The sequence below is a fragment of the Muntiacus reevesi genome, chromosome X (assembly GCF_963930625.1).
Source record: "Muntiacus reevesi chromosome X, mMunRee1.1, whole genome shotgun sequence".
NCBI lineage: Eukaryota > Metazoa > Chordata > Mammalia > Artiodactyla > Cervidae > Muntiacus > Muntiacus reevesi.
The window spans coordinates 91,300,713-91,325,546 of NC_089271.1; the positions used below are offsets into that span (position 1 = coordinate 91,300,713).

At 41.6% G+C, this 24,834-nt stretch overlaps 1 protein-coding gene across 1 annotated transcript; it reads right to left on the bottom strand.

Moving 5' to 3' along the window:
• Window positions 1-1,920: 1,920 nt before the first annotated feature.
• ARL13A (ADP ribosylation factor like GTPase 13A) lies at window positions 1,921-24,154 on the bottom strand. The gene is given in 11 exon segments (XM_065916323.1): window positions 1,921-2,311; window positions 4,205-4,486; window positions 4,583-4,677; window positions 5,278-5,420; window positions 5,422-5,466; window positions 5,971-6,076; window positions 6,932-7,187; window positions 10,971-11,041; window positions 11,412-11,484; window positions 23,939-23,993; window positions 24,086-24,154. Coding segments are annotated over 9 exon segments (1,068 nt in total). The 5' UTR covers window positions 11,471-11,484; window positions 23,939-23,993; window positions 24,086-24,154; the 3' UTR covers window positions 1,921-2,300.
• Between the last annotated feature and the right edge of the window lie 680 nt (window positions 24,155-24,834).

Consider the following 24,834-nt stretch of genomic DNA (forward strand, 5'->3'; position numbering starts at 1 on the left):
TTGTCAGAGGTTGTTTCAACCTAAATTCTTCACCCTGCTCATATTCATAGATAGCACTCCTAATCCCTTTTAGCCATACTTTCTTCCCCTCTTGGCTGAGAAAGTATGCCTGCCTAAGACATAATGCTGTAAAGAGCAGCGTGAGTGAAGAACCTTGGTTTGTTGAATTATAGTCTCCTGTTTGATAAACTCCTCTTCAGTAGAGACTTTTGCTACATCCCTGGGTTGGAATGATTGTCAGCAGAATTCTCCAGTGATATTTAGTGGACAAATTGGAGGAATGTAGGTGGGGTCAAGAGGGGCTTCCCAGGTGGTGCTAGTGGTAAAGAACCCACCTCCCAATTCAGGAGATGGAAGAGTTGTGGGTTCGATACCTGGGTTGGGAAGATCCCCTGGAAGATGGCATGGCAACCAACTCCAGTAGTCTTCCCCAGAGAATTCCATGGACAGAGGAACCTGGTGGGCTATAGTCCATAGGGTCGCACAGAGTTGGACATGACTGAAGCTACTTAGCAAGTATGCAAGCACAAGTACAGGGGGGTCAAGAGTGCCTAGAGAAGACCCAGAGAGGGTGTAGAATATTAGGGCAGGGAAGATAGCACACTGGCTCAGGCGTATAGGAGATCTGGATTTTAGGAGCATGTCTGTCAGTGATCAGCTCTACAGTCTTCAGCAAGTCATTTAACCTCTCCGTACCAAATACCTAATCTGTATAACAATTGGGATTGGACTAGAGGTTCTTTAAGATTGCTTCCAGTGCCATGACTAAGAAGCCGAACCTTAGAATCCTGTCAAAGACCCACAAAGTGCCTGAGGTGGTCCCCTTGGACATAAGGCCATATGCAATGCATAACAGCAAATGATGCAGCCTTAGACAGTGTCTGGCGCTCCAGATGGGGTTGTGAGACTGATGCTTATTATGTGCCAGGTTTCTCTCTCTCAGAAACAATTATAGGCTAGTTGGTTTATACTTCCTGGTGAGACCATATAGGGTAGGAGTTAAGACCATGAGTTATGGAGTTGGAACTTGGTTTAGTCTGAAGAGCAGTTCTGTCATTTCCTAATGGGTGCCTTGGGACAAATTATTGACCTCTTTAAACATCAGTTTCTGCCTCTGTAAGATGATGGTAGTAGAACTGACCTCATAGGCTTGTGAAGATGAAAGGCAGTAATGTATGTAAACCACTTAGCCTAGTGTCTGGCAGAATGAAAGTGCTCACTCACCTGGGTTTGCCACTACCATCAGTATGCTTACTGCAGTCAACCTAATTCTTCTAACATGGGCATGATGAAGCTTTAGCATTTTCCCTGGATGTAGCTTTCTCTTCTGGGTAAAGTTTCTGGTCTAAAGTAGCTTTAGAGTCAGATCTGGATTTGGTTCCTTGTTCTGCATCTTACAGCCTCTGGGACCTTGGATAAGTTATTTTTCTCTACCCCTTAATTTCTTCATCTGTAAAACAAAAACAAATATGCTGCCACAACCGTGGGTTTTTGTGAATAAAATAATGAACATGAAGAGCTTCGTGCTGTGTTTGACAACCAGAAGGCACTCAGGAAATGGGGGCTGTGGTACTGATGGTGAAAGTAGCAGCTGTAATCATAATGAATTCCCACCACTAACACTGCCCTCTCTAGGATGGACAGTTGAATGTTTTTAAGCTCGTGCAGTTTTTGCACACCTAACCTAAATGTTAGGAGAGACATCAGTTGCTATTCCTGAAGGGACAGCAAAAGAATTGTTGCCAGGCTTCACAGACAGTGGCTGGGAATTTTAAACCGAGTTGTTTTCGGAGGCGTGACTGAAAATGATTCCGTAGAGCATAATTCTCAGCAGAATAATTTATTTATGCCAGTTCCCTTCCACCCAAGAACACAAGGGGAGAAAATATAGTTCTAAACTGACCCTGTACTTCTAAGACTCAATTGCAGTTGGTTACCCTTGATATGTTGCTCACAGACTTCATCAGAAGCATCTGGGTACAAAGATCTAATCTTTGCCAAGGTGTCTTCATTCTTAAACTATTTCAAACTATTCTCAAACTATTCATTCCCCTTAACTATTTTTGAACCTCTTGGTGGGGATAAGATTCATTTGATGGCTCAAAGATTGATGTACGGGCACAACGGGAGTTCTAAGGGATATGTTAGAGTAGGTGGAATTATAGGGGGACTGTAGAGGTATTAACAGACAAATTTGAAAACTGAAAAATCTTAATGGTTCTGCAGATGAACCCATTTACTAAAGGAGGGATATTAGATGTTTCTTTTGACGTTCCTTCATTTTTCTCTTTAGCTCTCTGTTAAAAGTCTGCTTAAAAGACAAAGAAAATAGGCAGTTACTGCAAGCGAAGCTAGGCACCAGGCTTCCTGTCCTTCCAGGTGAGGAGGGTGTTGCCTACTTTCCAAGGGGTGTAGATTGCATCCCACCAGGTGTCCCCCTCTGCCCTGACCTCATACTTGCTCTCCCTCTTGCTCTCTTCCCTTCACCTAAGGAATACTAACCACAGGCTCCAAAGGCTTCATCAGGGATTGTCCAGTAACATCTCTGAGTCCCAGAGCCCTTGGCTCTGAGGTTATAGAAATGAAAAATGGGTTTCAATTTTGGACAGAGACTTAGGAGTAGAATCAGACATCTAGAAAGACACTTCTTCCACTCTTCTGCAGGACTCCTGCCACTCAACTTTCATCCTCTTTACCAGAGCAGCGCCTCTGTCCTCAGTGTTCCTGTCCAGGCCCCTCTGTGTAGGTGTAACAACCCAAGGCTCTGAGGTAGCCTGAAGGGCCAGACTCTTTGGAGAGCAAAGGTGACATTATAAATCGACAGTTTACCGTCATGGAAACTGGGGCCAAGGAACATTTGAGATGGAGTAGCCATTAACAACAATGGGCCTTTACATCCTCACAGCTTTCTTTTTTTAGTGCCTTTAGTGTATTGGGAGAAATCATATATGATTATTAAAAAATTTCTGATAATACAAAAATCCTAAGAAAGGTACCTCGGCTCTTCTAAAAATCACCTAGAATCTTACCCTTAGAGAAAACCACTGCTCATGTTTGGTGATTTCCCTCCAGATAGTCTATGCACATTTATACATCATGCTGTACATGCTGTGCTCTGACTTTCTATTTTCTCCAACAGAACATTGGGTTGTGGAAAACTTTCCATGCCAGTCAATTTGTTGACATTAGCCCTTTTAAGGTCTGCATAGTATTCCATTGTATTGCTGCACCATAATTTATTTAGCCATTCACCATTGTTAGACTTTTAGCTTGTTTCCAGCTTTTAGCTGTTAGGCACAATGCTGTGACTGAACAACTATGAGCATTCTTTTTTGTGTACTTGTGTAATTATCTTTGGCTACAATTCAAGACATAAAATGATTGGCTCATATGGTTTCCACAATTTTAAAGTTCTCTCTCTCTCTCTCTCTCTCTATATATATATATATATATATATATGTATATACACACACACACACACACTGTTCTTGTTGTTCAGTTGCTAAGTTATGTCCCACTCTTTTGTGATCCCATGGACTGTAGCCCACCAGGCTCCTTTGTCCATGGAATTTCCCAGGCACGGATACTAGAGTGGGTTCTAGAGTGGGTTGCCATTTCCTTCTCCAAGATATATGTATATATATATATATATATATATATATATGTATGTATATGTATATGTATATATGTGTGTGTGTGTGTGTGTGTGTGTATGGCACAAGAGACACAGGTTCAATTCTTGGGTCGGGAAAATCCCCTGGAGTAGGAAATGGCTACCCATGCCAGTATTCTTGCCTGGGAAATCCCATAGACAGAGGAGCCTTGCAGGTTACAGTCCATGGGGTTGCAAAGAGTTGGACATAACTGAGCATGTGCACGTGTACACACACACACACACATGTACAGAGAGAGATGGAGAGTAGGAGGGAGACAGACAACCAAACTACTCTAAAGATTGTACCAATTTGTACTTCTACCACTGGAAATCATAACCTTTAAGATAACCTTACAGCCATCCAAACAAAGATCTTGGAGCATCGTACTGGGCTGTCAGATTTTACTCTCCAAGCACTTCATCTGCTTCTCTCCTGATCACCAACCATAGCATGAAAAAAGAGTTTTGGGCTCAAAACTCCCCACTTTAAATTGTGAGGAAAGGCCTTTATATCTTTCCTACCCTAACTAATCAATGATCCAGCCTTACCTTCAAAAAGATCGTCCTCAGTGTATGGGGCTGGGGGCTGAAAGTCATCACTTGAAGCATAGCGAAGCTCGGGGGTGTTACGAGCTCCAGCGGTGATATGAGCCCCAGTGGTGTGACAAGCTCCAGCAGTGTTACCAGCTCCAGCAGTGTTATGAGCTCCAGTGGTGCTATGCATTGCAGCGGTGATATGAGATTCACTTCCCCCAGAATATTCACCTTCCTCCATGGGTTCATCTAAAGCAAAGGTTACTGATATGTTCTTCTTGGGTCTTATTCTGACACCTTCTTTCTGTATAACAGGAAGATGGAAGAGAAAGTCAATTGGTGCTCAAAGAGTTCAGAGATTGGTCCCTGAGGCAATAACATTTAATGAGCCACTTACTAGCAGGATTGACTTCAGAGGCTTAGGTTCCATTGAGTGCTGTCCTACATACTGTCTATTTTTTTTGGACATTCCCATCTGGGTAGCAAAGCTGGAGAAGATAGAGAGGATAAAGCCATAGTGAAAACAGATGCAGGCTCCTTAATCAAATTTAACTATTCCCCCCCCCATCCCTGCCATGTGTCTTTGGACAATTAGAGGAACAAAAGAGGAAGAGGACATTTAGTCTTTTTATTTGTCAAAACTTTGATCACCTCCTGTTTCTTTTTCTTTTCTATATTCCTGTTTTCTCCCACCTTGCTATATTATTGAAATGATCAGAGAATGGGAAGTGGAGAATGTGGAGCAGCTCCAGGATAGTTATCTATAGAATATTGCCAATAAGCTCCTTAAGGGGCTTATGTTCCTTTTCTCCTCTATGTAACAAACCAGAGAATAGAAACCCTGTTTTGGAGAAATTCTACTACTGAGGATTTAACTCATCCCACTCAAATTGTGCCTAGGGGAGGATGTACCTAATAGTGTTGGGATGTTTGTGGTCACTGCCTTCACCCCATTTGGGCCAACTGATCTTGAGAGTCTTGCTCAGCACCTCACAGAATTCATGCTTCTCCCAGAACTCCCTGCTTATGTTGAAGATTAACTCCCGCATCTATTCTTAGCAGTACACCTAACAGAGGCAACTCGGCACCTGTCTGCTGGGGATCTTTCCTCAAATCCTCTAGTGCCTCTGGAGGCTGCAATGGTTGGTGGCAGTGGCTGTTGGTGAGTACACAGCTCTTCGTATTTCTCTCCAATGGCAGATAACAGCCAGTGCAGGCCATCAACTATAGGTTTGATGGCTCCTTCTTTGGAGGTCTTTGATGACTGAACAAGATTTCTGTGACAAAAAAAGAAGACTTCAGCCCAGGAACTTGGGACTTCTTGGGCCCATAGTCTCAGTCACCCTTAGCACGCAGGTACACAGAAGCTCTGCTGTACCTAGAGAGGCTCTTAAGACTTCCTAAAAGATACTCAACATTTACTCCTGAGAAGGTAAATGAAAGGTACAAAAGCTAGGTCCTTTAATGAAGTGTCAAGTCTTGGATGTATAACCTCAGACAAGACACACATAGTCTCTGAGCCTTGGCTTTCTTAACCATAAACTGCGGCTACTGAAACTTTCAGCTTTAAAGAGCTACTTTGCAGGCCTAATGAGAAAACAGATGCAAAAGTGTTGTAAGTGAGTGGTACTTACTATCACCATTGAGTCAGAAATCATTACCATACTTGTGTCAGGGAGAGGCTTTGCCTGAGATTTGGCATAGGAAACTGATTATGGGCTGTGGAAGGCATCAGCCTTGGTTGAGAGGACAAGGGAAGGGAGGGCCGGACACTTACTTACCACTCAGCACGGAGACCTGTTCTCATTCATTAGTCTCTCCAGCAGCAGATATTCAATGATATCACCAGGTGGCAGGGCACCCGTCTTATCCTGCTTATTGGCCAGGCTAAAAGCAGGCATTGGAAGATTTTGAGGGAAGAAGAGAGGATGAGTGAAACTGAGATAGAAACCAAGGACAAGAAAAGAAAGGAAAGAGGGGGCCATCCAATTCTGGTACAGCTGCTCCATATCCAGGGACTAGCTTTTAAGCCATACCCAGTGAGGTGAGCCAGACATTTAGCCAGCTCTCAATGGAGGAAAGAATAGCACAAGTAATTTGAATCAGAGATAATCCCCAAGCCTCATTTCTCACTTCTACACCACACCATCAAACTTTAATTAGAATTTCTAACCGGGATAGGAACAAATTTGGAGTTTTTATGCCCTCCCCTAAACTCTGTTCATGCTTGAGCTGGGGGTGCTAACAAGGAATAAAAAAGGCTAAAAGGGGGCAGGGAGGATTGACAGGTCACCTGAACTATCACCCTGGAATAAGAGGTAGTGGCATAAGTCTTGGGCAGTCTGCCAAGGGAGCAGGCCACTTGCATTGAATATACAACACAGGAGTTTTCTGCCTTCATCTTGGGGTCAGAGACTGAAGCCAGAAAAGGGAAGCAAATGTAGGGAGGCAGTCTTCAGGATGAGTCGACGGATGGGTGAGGAGGGTGTGTGCATTTCCCTTTGATGCTTGCCTTCAAAATTACCTTTGCACAATTAGCTAACAGGTTTCCTCATGGCAGTGTCTGGTAGAAAGTGGCTCTTGAAAACAGCACATAGAGGACTGGGTCACTACCCCTTGGCCAAAGAGGAGAGGCGGTCTAATTGGATGTGACAAAGGGACCACCTAGCCCTTCCTCTGTCTACTTCTCTTCTAAAGGCTCAGAATGGAAAGGAGAAATTGGACACAAAGGTAGAGGCTTACAGTAGGATGGGTTTCCCAACCACTCTTTCATCAGACAGCAGGTTGGGTAAGAGGACCTTCACTTCCTGCATGCACTCCAAGTCGCTGGAATCCAGGACAAAAACAAGCCCATGTGCCTGAGCATAGTAGTTTGGCCAGATTTCGCGGCCCTGCATGTCTCCTTTCAGGTCATAGACGGAAACTTCATAATTATCCACCAGGAGTGTGGTTAGTTCAGAGTTTGAACAACTGTCCATCTTACTCCTACTAGGCAGTTCTATGCATGGGGAAGAGAGGATAAAAGAATTTGTTAAATGATTACCTGGACCTTGATTAGAGCCTGCCCTCAGGAATCCTATGGAGGTGTCCTGCCATCCTGCTCATGCTCACTGATTCATCTTCCTAAACCAGCACTTTGCCCACACTACCCTAACCTGGCTCAGTAACCTACCTTGAGTGCCTGCTGCTCTGAAGACAGAATACAAACTCTTTTACCTCCTAACCTGCCAGATCCATTTCTTCCCTAACTGATATCCAGGGTCTCTGGTATCCAGCCTCTTCCTCCCTCTGCTTCTTGACTCATGTGCCTCCCTATCCCCCATTCTACATGAGTGTCAGGCTCTCCCTTGCCCTGGGCCTCCACAAGATACTATTCCTACTGGTTAGAAAACTTCTGCACTACTCTGCTTGGTTAACACCTATTTTGTTTTTAAAATGTCAATTCAGATCTTGTTTCTTCTAGAAAATTTTCTCTTAACTCACACTACCACCCCCAAGTCCAGATAAGGTGCCTTTCTTCTGGGCTTACCACTACCATAGCACATGTATGCTTAGTCGCTCAGTCATGTCTGTCTCTTTGTGACCCCATGGACTGTAGCCTGCTAGGTTCTTCTTTCCATAGGGATTCCCCAGGGAAGAATACTGGTGTGGGTTGCCATGCCGTCCTCCAGGGGATCTTCCCAACTCAGGGACTGAACCCAGATCTCCCTCATTGCAGGTGGATTCTTTACCGTCTGAGCCACCAGGGAAGCCCATGTTACAGAGTTATAAATTCTGTGATTTATTTATCTGGGTTGTAAACTGCAACAGGATAGAAACCCCTACAGTATTTACTATTATATATTCACAATGTCAAGCACAGTAACTGGCAGACAGGTGTTCAATAAATATTTGCTGAATGCATCTGATGAAGCTCTTCTCTCCCATCCTTTCTTTAAGGCCCAGCTCAAGTACCACTTTCTTTAGGAATCCTTGCTGACTGGCCCAGCTCTCACTTCGATCTCTAGTTAAGCACATGATGTGTTAAACTGGTCCTTCACCTCATTCTGTGCATATCCTGCCTCCCCAGTGAAAATATAAGCTCTGTGAGGGAAGGGCTCTGCATTCCCTTACACATAGTAGGTGTTCAGTAAATGTTTATGGGGCCTGTTACTGTGGAGGAGAGTATGAAGTTCTCTTCCTCTCATTTCTCCTAGAAACCATGCCAAACTCAGACACCTTTGCCCTTTCAAGGCTGTGGCCAGACCATACAGTCCCACAGGGCATTCCACCTTTCACTTAGCCCCCAGAGAAATGCAGTTCAGCATTTCTGTAGACACATTCCAGTCTATTAAACTGACAGCCTGGCCTAGCTCTCTACCCATGTTAGTAGCAAGATGATTTTACAGATTCTCTACACTCATACCTGAGAGTTCTAAGAGCAGAATCAGTAGCTTCTTATTTCAAATTTACATGGGACATTTTCTAAAGGATTGCCAGAATAAGTTGCTTAGATGAGAAGTTAACAGGATGCTTTCAGATCTTTGGAAATGTATGACTACACACACATTTATGTGTATACATAATATGCCTCTATATGTGTATATATGTACATATTATTACATTTTACTATCATCTCATAATGTCCTCTTCTATTTTTATGTTAGTCAATGATTTAATTATAGCTTTCACAGAACATATAATTTTCATTCACAATTTTGTGTTATTTGTTATGTCTATATTAGACTATTTAAAAATAAGTGAATAGGTTAAAACTCTAAAGGTAATTTTTAAATCGTGTTTTCTATATCAAAGCAAGCATTATGTTTTTTCCCTGTTATTTTTATTTGCAGCCTTACCCATTCTTCAATAATTCAATCTATTGTTGGCAAACCCTAGAAACCATCAGAAGTTGCTCTCTGACGATTTACCTTTCTCTTATTTTCTCTATTAATTTATAAACACTCTGAGGACAGGTACTGAGTCAAATCCATCTCTATATCCCTAGGAGAATGCTACATAAAGCATAGTTTGAGGATCATCTGCTTTAGAGTTACATGAGGGTGATGTTTAAGTCCTACCCTGTGCCAAATGAATAACAATCTATACACTTGGGACCCAAGCATCTGTATGTTTAGCAAAATCCCAGGTGATTCTTCTCACCTTACATTTTGAGACTCACTGCCTTAAAGAGCAGTAGAATTTATGCCTGTTGTGTCTCAGCATTATCTGGTGCACTTGTCAAGATTTTTGATTCCCTGGGCCTTCTCCAGGCCCAAATATCTGAACCTTCAGGTCCCCTGTGAGTTGGTGTGATTCTGATTTTTGGCTCTCAGCACCCACTATGCACCAGGATCACCTGTGGAGCACTTAAAACCTATGACACTAGGCCTCATTCTTTGAGAGAGATCTGGGGTGGGGCTCAGACAGCATTTTCTTTTAAAGTTTGAAATATATAGCTGGGTTTGAAACTGCTTTAACTGCCCTTATATAGAGCACTGCTGGTGTTCATGCTTGGATCCCTTGCCCCATATGATCATGCCAGACAAAATAGTTGTAGTGAATGATGTTGATAATAATGGCTTATGTCCCAAAATATTTTATAGCCAGTGTCTTCAAATGTTTACACAAGTTACTGCTTATAGATTGGAACTTCCTCCCTAGGCTATTATCTGTTTTTAGCAATTATAAACATTTGTAGGAGCTTATAGGGGGCAAGCTATTGCATTTTGGGTACAAAGGAGTCTACTAGTCTCTGGAAGTCCTACATGGACAGAGGTGGCCTGAGATAATTCTTCAGAATGTGACATCAGTGGAAATTTGCTTTTTAGCCACAAAAACGTCTTTGTGAATGAAGTTTATGAATCAGCCCCAAGTTATTCATCAAGCACAAGGCACGTTAAACAGTAACAAATTAGACTGCAAGCTCTATCTTCTAGGAATTAGAATGGAAAGCACATGTTATTCTCATAGGCAAAATAGCATAAGGCTAATTACAGTTGAGTGCGTCCCAAAGGTGCGTTAGAAAGGCCTAGGGTGTTCTTAAAATATATATTCCCAGGCCCCACTCAGACTGGATGGGAATCTAGGGGTGGTGCTGAGTTGGGCTCTAAAAATTATTTCCTTTATCAGTAACCTTGTGATTTATCTGGGCTCCTTGATTTTCTTGCTGCTGCTTACCTTTTTTTTTTAAAATCATCATTCTGCCAATCAGAGAACTGGGAGAGGCAGAATCAAGTTTGCTGCCTGTAAGGTGGAATACCAGACTGAACCACTGGCTGAAATGTCAAGGTATTAAAATGGAGATTTGGTATTAAACTTGCATGTCTCTGAACTGACACCATTTCTCAAGCTCCAACCCTCTATATGAACTGTCACACAGAGTTTCACGTTACTAAACTTCATCATCCCACACTTGTCTCTCTTATCTAGACCAAATTCCACTTTAATTGAGCTCTGAAACTAGACATTATTTCAAACTTGCTATCCTTCCTAATCAACTGCAGTGCTTTGCATAGTCTCAGTTCATTCATACTGACACTATGAAAAGACCTTCAATTAGCATATCTTGTAAAGGGAGCAGGTAACAGACATTACATAAACAGGCTGGTAACCTGAGGAGAGGAGTGTATGTGTGTCTTTGTGTGTGTGTGTGTGTCTTGTTTGTGTGTGTTGGGAAGTGTTTACCTTCATATGAGGTAACTTGAGGGCCATGAAGTAAGGGTAGGAAGGAATGATATTTCATTGGTCACTGGGACCCAGGGGAGACCTAAACTAGTATCTAATGCTCTCAGTTCCTTACCTCTCTGGAACGCCTCCACAAGAACAGTTTTGCCTGAGTTGTCCAGTCCAATGATGATGATGGCTACATGTCTAGAAATGGAAAAGAAAAATGAGTCAAAGCCTTAAAAGTACTGTTAGTTCTTAGGCTAAAGAAAGAATTATACTCTTGGTGTTTGGGGCTCTGCCTGCAATAGTCCCAATGCAGTCATAAAGGCACAGCCAGGTGGTAAAAGGTGGAGTGGGAACTACTCCCCAAAGCCTCCAAGGACACTTTGTTTCCCTGATTCACTTGCCTTGTAGAACTGGCCATCCTCCCCCAACCCTGCCCCTAATCTTGTAGACGCTACTTAGTCATGCCCCCTGATAATATATATCATAAGGATTTGTCCTGCGAGGGACTATGGGCAGGTACATTGGAGGAAATGGTGGAACAGGTCTAAGGAAATAATTACAGTATTACCTTTGGGTCTCTTCAGTTGTCTTTAGACGAGACCAGCAGGAGGTCAGAAGCCGGAACATGATTCAGCTTAGTTCTTTAATATTAAGGGAAACAAGAAATCAGCCCCATGGTTAACTCTGAACCTAAATTAGCTTATGAATATGCAGAAACTGACAAACAGACTGGGATTGTCAAAAGTCCATTATTTCATTCTTTCCAACCTTGTTTATGTCATGGGTGGGGTGCAGGGGAACCGATTATCATCAACTCTAGTGGCAAAACAGTGATTTCTTATTAAAGCAACCTACACAGGCATGATGGCATCAGGTGTGGCCTATCCCTTCAGCCATAGTTCATCCCTGTTAGGAATATCTTTATTCAACCTTGGAATTGGGGATGGAGGTGGAGAAATGGGTTGCCCAAGTAAAAAGGGTAATTTAGACAATTGCTTCACGGTTAATCCATGTTGTAGCATGTATTAATATTTCACTCCCTTCTATGGCTAAATAACATTCCATTGTATGGATATACCATATTTTGTTTATCCATTCATCAAAAGATAAGATGTTTGGATTGTTTCTACTTTTTGACTCTTATGAATAATCCTGCTATATATATATGTGTATAGGATTATATAAGTTTTGTATGGACATATGGTTTCAGTTCTCTTGAGTATATACCTAGGAGTGTAATTGCTGGGTCATATGATAACTTTGTGTTTAACATTTTCAGGAAGTGCCAGATTGTTTCTATATTTTATATTCCTACCAGCAGTTGAGGATGGTTCCAGTTTCTCCATATCCTCATCAACTCACATTGTCTTTTTGTTTATAGCCATATTAGTGGGTATGAAGTGTTGTCTATTGGGCTGGTCAAAAAGTTCATGAGATCATGAGAAAAACCCAAATAAACCTTTTGGCCAACCTAATGATTGTGGTTTTATATATATTTTCTTAATGACTATGTATGGGGCCCAGAGCTGGGGGAAGCTCTGGTTGGGTTACCAAAGTACTTAGGCTGATACTCAGATGGGCTTTGGTTAGCTCTCTGATGATTATGTGGTGAGTATGTGTCTGCTTATCTATGGATAACTTAGCAGGATTCTGCAGAATCACCCACTGTTTTAGAGAACTGCTATCCCCAAGTAGAGACTCACATTTCATAGCATTTCTTAGAGCATTGTTCATTCCCTAGGAAATCATTCCGGTTTCCATAAGGACCTCCTGGAAAATAGGTCTGGCTTATGCCCTTCCAAAGGGAAACCTGATATGTGGCCTGTGATCAAAACCAGCCTTATTCCAGCTTTGCTCATGAAGTTGATAAGACCAGGAGCCTGAAACACCAGTGATTGTCTGGGTTCCATGGTAGCCATCTCCCTTTAAGACAGGAAGTAGCAGCTTCATGTCTATTTCCTGATAATTGCAGAGCTTCCTAGCTTGATTTCAGACAGTCTGTATTTGTTAGAACCACTAAGAAACGTCCAACTGGCATCATACAAATTCTTCCTTAAGAACATATCTTAAAGAAGGATAAGTAGGATAACCAAGAAGGAAAATAATTGGATTAGGGATTATCAGGTCCTTTCACTTCCAGCACCTCTCCTGGGTACTTTAGGATGAAACCACCTAAATTAAACCTACCATTTTCAGAATTCTTATCCACAGAATGAAGATAATGATATATTTTGTTTACCTTGAGGTGGTTAATTATGTATCTGATTATAAATTGGTTCTTTTGAGAGAAAGACTTAAAATGGGTAGAATAATAGGAAGATGTGTTGCCCCTTCTAGCCTTCTTGCCAGAGTAACAAAGCTCAGTTGCCCCCTTATGAAAGGTAATGCAATGTCCTAACAATGGCTGTCAAGGTTCTGACATATCCATGGTAACCACTGCTTGGTTTATAGCAGCCAAACTCATATCTCCCTACCTTGTCTGATTATATAGCTAGTTGCTAAATGAATTTTTAGTCATCACGTTTCTAAGTTTACAAAGTATCTACATAAAACTTACAGTGTGCCGGCACTCATTTAAGCAATCTGTGCATACTAAACTCATTTAATACTAATAACATGGCAAAAAGTAGGGGCCATCATTCACAAAAAGGTTAAGTAATTTGCCCAAATTTACCCATTTAGTAAGTGGTAATGCCCAGAATTCAAACCCAGGTGGTCTAGTTTCAGAGTCTGTGTATTAAGGGTCTCACCAGCTCTGTGAGTGAGATTTTCAGGGGCCAGAGAAACTACCACAGCTCTGGGCCTATTTCATCTTTTCTGGACAAACTGTATTGTACTCCTTTTTAAGTCAACTTTAAAATAAACTTTTTTAAGAACAGTTTTAGATATACAGAAAAGTTACAAAGATAGTACAAAGAGTTCGCATTATACCCTGCACCTGTTTTCCCCCGTTATTAATAGTATTAATCTAACACATATAGACTGCCAGTTATTTTTCCAGCAAAAATAGGTTTATTCGGGATCAACAAAGAATTACATTTGGGGTCTGCAATCATGGCAAGTCACACACAAGTACCCCTCACAGCAAGGAGGGGGAAAGGTAGTTGGGTGGGCTATACTAAACAAAAGACTCTATTGGGGGAATTTAGAGCTTGAAGTATAGTGGCTTTTCATTGGCTGAGTTGTGGCAATCTCTTATTGGCTGAGTTGTAGCAATCTCTCACTGACTGCGCTCTTGCCAGGCAAGAAATGGAAGTCTTCCTGTTGGGCTCTGCTGTTGTCATAGAGTGTGAGAGCTCCTCTTTCTGACCTCCTATTCTAATTGTGATTTTTATTTATTAATTTTTACATTTTCTCCTTTTAATCTTGATCTTTTGCTGAAAGGGCTTCCCTGATGGCTCAGCAAGTGAAGAATCTGCCTGCAGTGCAGGAGATACAGGAGACATGAGTTTGATCCCTGGGTTGGGAAGATCCCCTGGAGAAGGAAATTGCAACCCATTCCAGTATTCTTGCTTGGGAAATCCAGACAGAATAGCCTGGTGGGCTATAGTCCATGGGGTCGCAGAGTTGGACACGACTGAGCACGTTCTCCAGATGATCTTTCTCTGAAAGCAGTGTGGGTTAAGACTCGGGTTTTCTGGTTTCAGTGACTTTTTGTCCCTCAGTGCCAGAAAGGACCTTTCCTGGGTGTGGTATTCCATGATGAAAGGAAAGCATACACACTGGAAACCTATTGAGGTCACATTTGAGTAACAAGGAAGGGTAGAAGGGACAACTCTCAGGCCACTTTTTATTAGTATCTAAAGTCCATATATCATCAAGATCACAAACATTGGAGATCATATGAAAGATTTGGCAGACAAACTTCTGATAAGCCTGATCTAATTATCTTGGGAAAGCTGTCCATCAGATGTTGTCTGCTTCAATTTTGGGAGCTATCTACTGTCAGGTCACCAGATGATGTGCAGGTCCACTCGGTGTGGTGCTTTCTTTCCATGTGTCATATGAATCCAAGAGTCTATTGCCTGGAGTTTCATGGCACAAGGGTTGGTTAGCAGTACCTGATAGGGGTCTTTCCAGTGAGGTTAAAGAGAATCCTTCTGGAGGTGTCTTTTTCAGTATATGAAATCTCTGGGTTGCAAGGGTGCTTAAGGTCTTCGTCTCCGGAGAGTGCACTGTGAAAACATTACTCTAGCAAAACATGGTTATTTTTAATAGAAGCAATTAGGCCTTTGCAACATTAGAATATTTCTCATTTTATCAGCTGCAGGTTAAACAGTGCAGGAGCCAAGTGCATTGAGTGTCCTGTGACTATCTCAAAGGGTGAGAGTTTGAATTCCACAAGGGATGGATATAAGATTTAGAAGGATCAGTGGCAGTGCTTTTGGCCAACATATATGGAGGGCCCATGCAAATTATGCCAATTGAATTTTAATAATTCCATTAATGCATTTGGCTAGACCAGAGGATTGAGGATGCTAAATGCAGTGAAAGTGTAAAACTGGCCAAACAGCACAGATATCAAAGTATCTGACCAGTAAAATGGGTCCCTTGATTGTTATGAATTGTGGGAGGATTTCCCCAGGTAGGGATAATATTTTCCAGAAAAACCAGCCACAGAAGAAGCAGTAGCCTGTCTGCAAGGGGAGGCTTAAGTCCAGTGTGAAAGCATTCACACCATGACCAAAGCATATTTATATCCCTGAGATGGAGAAAGTTGTATTAAATCCAGTTGCCAGACCTTGCATGGTTGTTAGTCTAAAATGCTTGGAAGCAGTAAGAATAGGCTTCCCTGGGTTGTCCTTTGGATTAGTGGGGCAAGTGAGGTAGGCACTTTTTGCAACTTTGTAAATGTTTCCCCACCAGTATTGATTAATGAAAGCTGGAATTTTGTCAGTAGACCAATGATCTAATGCATGTACAGTGGTTAGGAGTATAAATTTTGGAATCTCTAGTAGGACTGAGTTGTTATTTGATCTGAATCAGAGCTTTCACTTTTTATCAAACAAGGAGTTTAATTTCCAGTCTTTTTTCTTTTCTGAGACCAATTGTTGGGCTTATCCAGCCAGTTTCTCTAAGTTATCATTTGGGGAAAAACTCCTTTGTATCATGACAGAAGTTTGACTGCTTTTGATTCCTTTAAGGGCAGCGTTGCTTGTGGAACTGTCAGCAAGGTAATTTCCTTTAGCTTCCAGGGAGTCAAGTTACGAATGCCCTGGAATTTTAATAATAAGTGGCAGGTAAAAGTGCTTCATTCACTAATGTTTGGACATAGGAGCCATTTTAAATTTTATCTCTACTGAAAGTTAGCAAGCCATGTTGCTTCCACAACATTCCAAAATCATGAGCTTCTCCAAAACTGTATCTACTATCAGTATGAATTTTGTCGGTTTTGTACTTGGGTAAAGTACAAGCTTGTGTAAGATCATATAATTCAGACTTTGGAGCTGAAGCAGCCATTGGTAAAGATGCTGCCTCAAAAACATCGAAAAGAGTTGCAATAGCATACCCAGCACAGTATTTACCATGATCACCTTTTAAATAAGAACCATCAGTGAACTTTGAGAAGTCAGCATTACCCAAATTATTTTCTTGCAGGTCATCACAAGGCATCAGGATATGATCCATCAGTGTTAAGTAGTGGTGAGAGACTTCACTGGTGATGGAGGGCAGAAGAGCAGCAGGGTTAAGCTTATTACAACCTAAAAGAGTTACGTGAGGAACTTAATAAAAGGACTTCTTAGGAGGTGAGGTGGCTGACTGAGAAATATTGAGTGTGATGAGAATTCAGAAGGGCTTCTACTGCATGAGATACAAAAATGGTTGAAAGGAATCCCACCTCAATCTTTTTTTTTTTTCATTTATTTTTATTAGTTGGAGGCTAATTACTTTACAATATTGTAGTGGCTTTTGTTATACATTGACATGAATCAGCCATGGATTTAGATGTAAATCCACCTCAATCTTTTTGATGACCTTAACCAAAAAGGCAGTGGCAGTATGGCTCTAATGCAAGTTGGAAAGACAACTTAGAAGGCTGCAGGCACCCAAGGTGCTTAATTGGTAACAATCTTTTTGTCTACTCTCCTGGCTCATTGCAATAATAGCAGGGTAGAACTGTGCCACAGAGTACAGTTGCTGGCTTTAATACCCTATGGATAGATGGTGGTCCTAATGTTTTTGGATGAGTACCCCAAAGGCATTATCTTCCTTTTCATATATAAAAACGGAAAAGAGAATCTGATCATTGGATGCCCAAGAATGTGTGGGTTCATCAAACTCTCCTTTAAGGCCTTAAAGACTATTTTGTCTGGTTCTTCCCATAAAATTGGGTTGAGGTTGCTCTTTAGTAAAATATACAGAGATTTGGCTGTAAGAGAGAAATGTGGAACCCAGTTTGAGTAATATCCAACTAGCCCGAGAGAACCTCACAGTTGGCACTTCATTTTGGATTTTTGGAAGTTTGGGACATCATGAAGCCTTCAGGGTTCAGCTATAGCCCTTTTTCTGGTATCAGATGTCCTAAATATCAAAGCAGGTTTGGGAAAACTGCAATTTTCCCTTGGCAACCTTATGTCCCTTTAAGGCTAATAACGTTAGCAAGTGGATGCTGCTTTCCTGTGAGAAGGCTTGAGAAGGAGAACAAAGAAGCAAATCATCCACACATTGCACCAAAGTAGAACTCCTAAGGAACTCTGTATTATCCAGATCAGCCTTCAGGGTTTCTGAGAAATAAAGGCTCTCAGTAAAACCCCAAGGCATTACTGTACGGATGCATTGTTTTGTTTTCCAAATGAAGGCAAAAAGGTATTGGTTAGAATGCACTGCATACATCAATTATAGTAAAGAATTTGCTTCTGTTGGAAATGGATGTTAGTAGTGTATGACAGTTAAGAATAACAGGGTATCGAGGGGTAAGAGTCTTGTTTATTGCTCAGAGATCCTGGACAAACTTCCACCCTCAGCCCTTAGGTTTCTCGATGGTAAAATCAGGGGATTATAGGGATTAGCACAAGGGATAATGATGACTTGTTATCTTCTATTATAGGCTTTTTACCTCGAAGGCCTTCTTTCCTTACAGGGTGTTGATTAATTCTGGAGAGAAGTTTGGAGGGGGGGGGTTATTTGGATCTTGTGATCCACACAGTCGAAGGCTTTGGCATAGTCAATAAAGCAGAAGTAGATGTTTTTCTGGAACTCTCTTGCTTTTTCGATGATCCAGTAGATGTTGGCAATTTGATCTCTGGTTCCTCTGCCTTTTCTAAAGCCAGCTTGAACATCTGGAAGTTCACGGTTCACGTATTGCTGAAGCCTGGCTTGGAGAATTTTGAGCATTGCTTTACTAGAGTGTGAGATGAGTGCAGTTGTGCGGTAGTTTGAGCATTCTTTGGCATCGCCTTTCTTAGGGAATGGAATGAAAACTGACCTTTTCCAGACCTGTGGCCAGTGCTGAGTTTTCCAAATTTGCTGACATATTGAGTGCAGCACTTTCACAGCATCATCTTTTAGGATTTGAAATAGCTCAACTGGAATTCCATCAACTCCACTAGCTTTATTCGTAGTGATGCTTTCTAAGGCCCACTTGACTTCACATTCCAGGATGTTCACATTCCAGGATGTCTGGCTCTAGGTGAGTGATCACACCATTGTGATTATCTGGGTCGTGAAGATCTTTTTTTGTACAGTTCTGTGTATTCTTGCCACCTCTTCTTATCTTCTGCTTCTGTTAGGTCCATACAATTTCTGTCCTTTATCGATCCCATCTTTGCATGAAGTGTTCCCTTGGTGTCTCTAATTTTCTTGAAGAGATCTCTAGTCATTCCCATTCTGTTGTTTTCCTCTATTTCTTTGCATTGATCGCTGAGGAAGGCTTTCTTATCTCTCCTGGCTATTCTTTGGAACTCTATTCAAATGGGAATATCTTTCCTTTTTTCCTTTGCTTTTTGCTTCTCTTCTTTTCACAGCTATTTGTAAGGCCTCCTCGGACAACCATTTTGCTTTTTTGCATTTCTTTTCTATGGGGATGGTCTTGATCCCTGTCTCCTGTACAATGTCATGAACTTCCGTCCATAGTTCATCAGGCACTCTGTCTATCAGATCTAGTCCCTTAAATCTATTTCTCACTTCCACTGTATAGTCATAAGAGATTTCATTTAGGTCATACCTGAATGGTCTACTGGTTTTCTCCACTTTCTTCAATTTCAGTCGGAATTTGGCAATAAGGAGTTCATGATCTGAGCCACAGTCAGCTCCTGGTCTTGTTTTTGCTGACTGTATAGAGCTTCTCCATCTTTGACTGCAAAGAATATAATCAATCTGATTTCAGTGTTGACCATCTAGTGATGTCCATGTGTAGAGTCTTCTCTTGTGTTGTTGGAAGAGGGTGTTTGCTATGACCAGTGCGTTCTCTTGGCAAAACTCTATTAGCCTTTGCCCTGCTTCATTCTGTGCTCTAAGGCCAAATTTGCCTGTTACTCCAGGTGTTTCTTGACTTCCTACTTTTGCATTCCAGGCCCCTATAAGGAAAAGGACAAAAAAAAAAAAAAAAAAAAAAAAGAAAAGAAAAGAAAGAAAAGGACATCTTTTTTGGGTGTTAGTTCTAAAAGGTCTCGTAGGTCTTCTTAGAACCATTCAACTTCAGCCTTCTCAGAATTGCTGGTTGGGGCATAGGCTTGGATTACCACGATATTGAATGGTTTGCCTTGGAAACGAACAGAGATCATTCTGTCATTTTTGAGATTGCATCCAAGTACTGCATTTCAGACTCTTTTGTTGACCATGATGGCTACTCCATTTCTGCTAAGGGATTCCTGCCCACAGTAGTAGATATAATGGTCATCTGAGTTAAATTCACCCATTCCAGTCCATTTTAGTTCGCTGATTCCTAGAATGTCGACATTCACTCTTGCCATCTCCTGTTTGACCACTTCCAATTTGCCTTGATTCATGGACCTAACATTCCAGGTTCCTATGCAATATTGCTCTTTATAGGATTGGACCTTGCTTCTATCACCAGTCCCATCCACAACTGGGTATTGTTTTTGCTTTAGCTCCATCCCTTCATTCTTTCTGGAGTTATTTCTCCACTGATCTCATATCTATTTCTGCTTTATTGACTATGCCAAAGCCTGTGACTGTGTGTATCACAATAAACTATGGAAAATTCTGAAAGAGATGGGAATACCAGACCACCTGACCTGCCTCTTGAGAAACCTATATGCAGGTCAGGAATCATCAGTTAGAACTGGACATAGAACAACAGACTGGTTCCAAATAGGAAAAGGAGTATGTCAAGACTGTATATTGTCACCCTGCTTATTTAACTTGTATACAGAGTACATCCTGAGAAACGCTGGGCTGGAAGAAGCACAAGCTGGAATCAAGATTGCCAGGAGAAATATCAATAACCTCAGATATGCAGATGACACCACTCTTATGGCAGAAAGTGAAGAGGAACTAAGGAGCCTATGGATAAAAGTGAAAGAGGAGAGGGAAAAAGTTGGCTTAAAGCTCAACATTCAGAAAACTAAGATCATGGCATCTTGTCCCATCACTTCATGGGAAATAGATGGGGAAACAGTGGAAACAGTGCCATTTTTCTGGTCTCCAAAATCACTGCAGATGGTGATTGCAGTCAGGAAATTAAAAGACGCTTACTCCTTGGAAGGAAAGTTATGACCACCTAGATAGCATGTTAAAAATCAGAGACATTACTTTGCCAACAGTGGTTCGTCTGGTCAAGGCTATGGTTTTTCCAGTGGCCATTTATGGATGTGAGAGTTGAACTGTGAAGAAAGCTGAGTGCCGAAAAATTGATGCTTTTGAACTGTGGTGTTAGAGAAGACTCTTGAGAGTCCCTTGGACTGCAAGGAGATCCAACCGGTCCATCGTAAAGGAGATCAGTCCTGGGTGTTCATTGGAAGGACTGATGCTGAAGCTAAAACTCCAATACTTTGGCCACCTCATGCAAAGAGGACTCATTGGAAAAGACCCTGATGCTGGGAGGGATTGAGGGCAGGAGCAGAAGGGGACAAAAGAGGATGAGATGGCTCGATGTCATCACCGACTCAATGGACATGAGTTTGAGTAAACTCTGGGAGTTGGTGATGGACAGGGAGGCCTGGCATGCTGCGATTCATAGGGTCACAAAGAGTCGGACACGATTGAGCGACTGCAGTGAACTGAACTGATTTGGATCTTGATGGAACGTGAACTGTGAATTTTATCAATATCAGTTGGAGATTTTGCCCATAAGCAGGGTGGTATCTGATCCAGTAGGAACAAATGATCAGTGTTTTCATAATCAGCTGTAGTATCATCAAAGACAGAACAAATAAAATATGTCAAAGGGTCATTTAATTTACCTGATTGACTGCTTTGATGACTACTGTCAAGTTGTAGAATTATTTCCTCCTTGTGGGAGAGAAAAATTCTGGCATGATATTTCCCTAAGGAGTCTTGGCCAAATAAATAAGTAGGGGTGAAGGAACTGAGGAGAACATGGTGTGTGTTTCTCAAAAGGCCTAAAGAAAAGAATGGCTTCAGAGATAGGAACCTTTTTAAGTTCATCAGGCAGCCCTACTATTTGAACTATCTTAGTACTCAAAGGCTGGAGAAGGCAATGGCACCCCACTCCAGTACTCTTGCCTGGAAAATCCCATGGACAGAGGAGCCTGGTAGGCTGAAGTCCATTGGGTCGCAAAGAGTCGGACATGACTGAGTGACTTCACTTTCACTTTTCACTTTTATGCATTGGAGAAATAAATGGCAACCCACTCCAGTGTTCTTGGCTGGAGAATCCCAGGGATGGGGTCGCATAGAGTCAGACACGACTGAAGTGACTTAGCAGCAGTAGCAGCAGTACTCGAAGGCAGAGACTGTTGTAGTGGGATTGAACACCAAAGAGTGTGGCTCTGGTTTCACTTAGGACTGGAAAAAATTTATCCTTAGCATGGGGAAATGTTATTCAAGAAAATCAAAAGGGAGGGATTGGGAATAGCTCTTATAGTTCCTTTGACTCTTGTTATTGAGAATTAGGGGGATGTTGGAAAGACAACTTAGAAGGCTGCAGGCACCCAAAGTGCTTAAATTGGTAACAATCTCTTTTCTAATATTCTGGCTCTTTGCAATAATATCAGAAACTAGGAGGGTTTTGTTTTTGTTTAGCGGCCTCCATTTGCTTGAATTGAAGATTAAGAATTTTAGCAGTTTTCCTTTTACATGACTAATCTAGAGTGTGAGAGACCTGGTTTGCCAGATTAACTAAATCTGGAGTGGACAAAGTTTCCCATTCAATCCTGGTCCTTTTTACTAGAGGAGAAATATCCTGGTTCAGCCCACTAATAAAAATAGAGTTGAAAGCTACCCAAGTGGAATCAGCATCTGAAGGAAGGTAAGAATTTTCTTTAAATACATTCTGAAGTTGATCATAATAGTCTTGAATGGGTTCATCAGATTTTTGTGTGCAAACCTGAATTTTGTTCCAATTAGCAGGCTTTTGGAAAGCACTATGAATTGCTCTTGGAAATCACTTAGTGATTGCCTGAGCTTGATCCTATATGTTAATGGGCTGGTCTCCCAGTTATAATTCTAGAGAGCTTTCAGGATTTCCCCAGCTGTGAATTTTCATCCAAAGTTGGGCCTGGTCTTCACTGACAGGCATATGAACTAACTAATCTAAGTCAGAGTTGATAAGTTTGAATAACTATATAATATTCTTCAGCAAATCTGTAAGGATTTCAGTTACTTTGGGAAAATCTTTGACTATGGCTTTGCAGTTCCACTTTAGTCCAGGAGATATAAAATAATTAAGAATTTAGCCTCTGGATCCTCTGAAGGCTTAATTTAAAGAGACAGGTTCTGATAAGTACAGAGGAAATGGCACAGGGGAGTTTCAAAGAAAAGGGAAAGTTTGGCAAGAGAATTAGTATGGGGGAACTGAGGGTTACAGATGAGGTATGAGTGGTATAAAAGGGCAGAAGGAGGATGATGCTGGAGGCAGAGTCAGGGGAAAGGAACAAGATGACACTGGAGACAGCATTCGAGATACAGAAGCCAGGGACAAGGAACGTGAGGCTTTGGCAGCCATTTTGTCTTTGGTTGCCTCAGCTGATCTTAAAATCTTACTTTGCAGAGATGAAATTTTAGGCTCCCGATAATGCATTATCAGGAAATAATGAAATATAATATAGAAATAGGCATTCCATTCAGTTTTGGAAATTTTACAGATGTGATGGTCCAATTTGGTTTTAAGAAAAGTAAGTGTGGGATTTCAGTATTTCTCCATAATGCCCATTCATGTTCTCAACTGCCTTTGGTTAGGTTGGTCCATTTACTTAGAAATGTGCGTAAGGAAGGACTACAGATTTTTAAACATAAAATCAGTCAGGATTCTTGTAAGGGCACCCTCAAAGTATTTAGGTAACTGGAATCACATTTCTCAGAGGTTTTTCTTTAGAGTAAAATAGTAATTTTCAAACAGCCTAAAACAGCTTGCTGCTGCTGCTGCTAAGTCACTTCGGTCGTGTCTGACTCTGTGTGATCCCATAGACAGCAGCCCACCAGGCTCCCCTGTCCCTGGGATTCTCCAGGCAAGAACACTGGAGTGGGTTGCCATTTCCTTCTCCAACGTGTTAAAGTGAAAAGTGAAAGTGAAGTCGCTCAGCTGTTTCCGACTCTTAGCGACCCCATGGACTGCAGCCTACCAGGCTCCTTCATCCATGGGATTTTCCATGGGCTCAAACACCCTGCAGGCCTATACCAGCCAGTTCTAAGGGAACAGTCTAGTTTTAAAGGAACAAGGCCAAAGGCTGCTCAGCACAGCCTAATCCTGAATGAGGCAGGCTGAAGACTGAACAGCACAGTTTCAATGAAACAGCTCCTGTTCCAAAAGAAATTCAGCCGAAGGCTAGCATAGTTTCATTTGGAATAGCCTGGTTTGAAACAAAACAAAACAAAACAAAAAAACAGGCTTAACAAGGTACTCACAGACAGAATAAGGATTTAATCAGAATAAACCCCCAGGAGAAAAACTTACCCTTAGGCCTCAGGGCTGGTGATTAAAAAAAATCTCAATGGACTTTTTAGTTAACTTACCTATCTGCTTACCAGTCTCAGAGTCGTTGGGGGGAGGGGGGTCTTCTCTGTATCCCTGCATTGGATACCAAAATGTTCACCTTAAACAGATTGCCAGTTACTTCTCCAGTAAAAACTGATTTACTCAGAATCAGCAAACAATTATACCCTGGGGTCTGCAACTATGGCTGTCACAAACAAAACCCTCTGCCTCAGATGAAAAAGACTGTTAGGGAAAGGAAGTTGGGAGGTCTAATAAGCAGACAGTGCATTGGACGAATTGAGAGTTCCAAGTATAACGGCTTTTCATTGGCTGAGTTGTTGCAATCTCTCATTGGCTAAACTCTTGCCAGGCGAAAAAAGGAAGTCTTTCTTTTTTCTTCTTGATCCGGGCTGCTACTGTCCTAAGTTGTGAGAGCTCCTCCTCTGATTTGTTGACTCTGTTTTATTTGAGGTTTCTGTTATTCATTTCTGTAACACCTTACACTAGTATGGTACCTTTGTTAAAATTAAAGAACCAGAAATGATACATTGTTGTTGCTGTTGTTGTACAGCTGCTAAGTCGTGTCTGACCCTTTGCGACTCCATGGAGTGCATCACGCCAAACTTCCGCGTGATTTAGTATCTCCAGGAGTTTGCTCAAATTGATGTGTTCATTGAGTCATTGATACTATCTAACCATCTCATCCTCTGCAGCCCCATCTCCTTTTGCCTTCTGTCTTGCAGCATCAGTCTTTTCTAATGAATTGATACATTATTACTAACTAAAGAACATACCTCAGTCACATTTCCTTAGTGCAGTTGCTTTTGCTTTTAGTGTCTCAGATTCCACTTCCGAAGTCAGCAACACTCTTTACCCTGCCTAATTCAGTGAAGTTGTTTTGTACATTTGTAGTAAACATTCTATAATAAGTTAA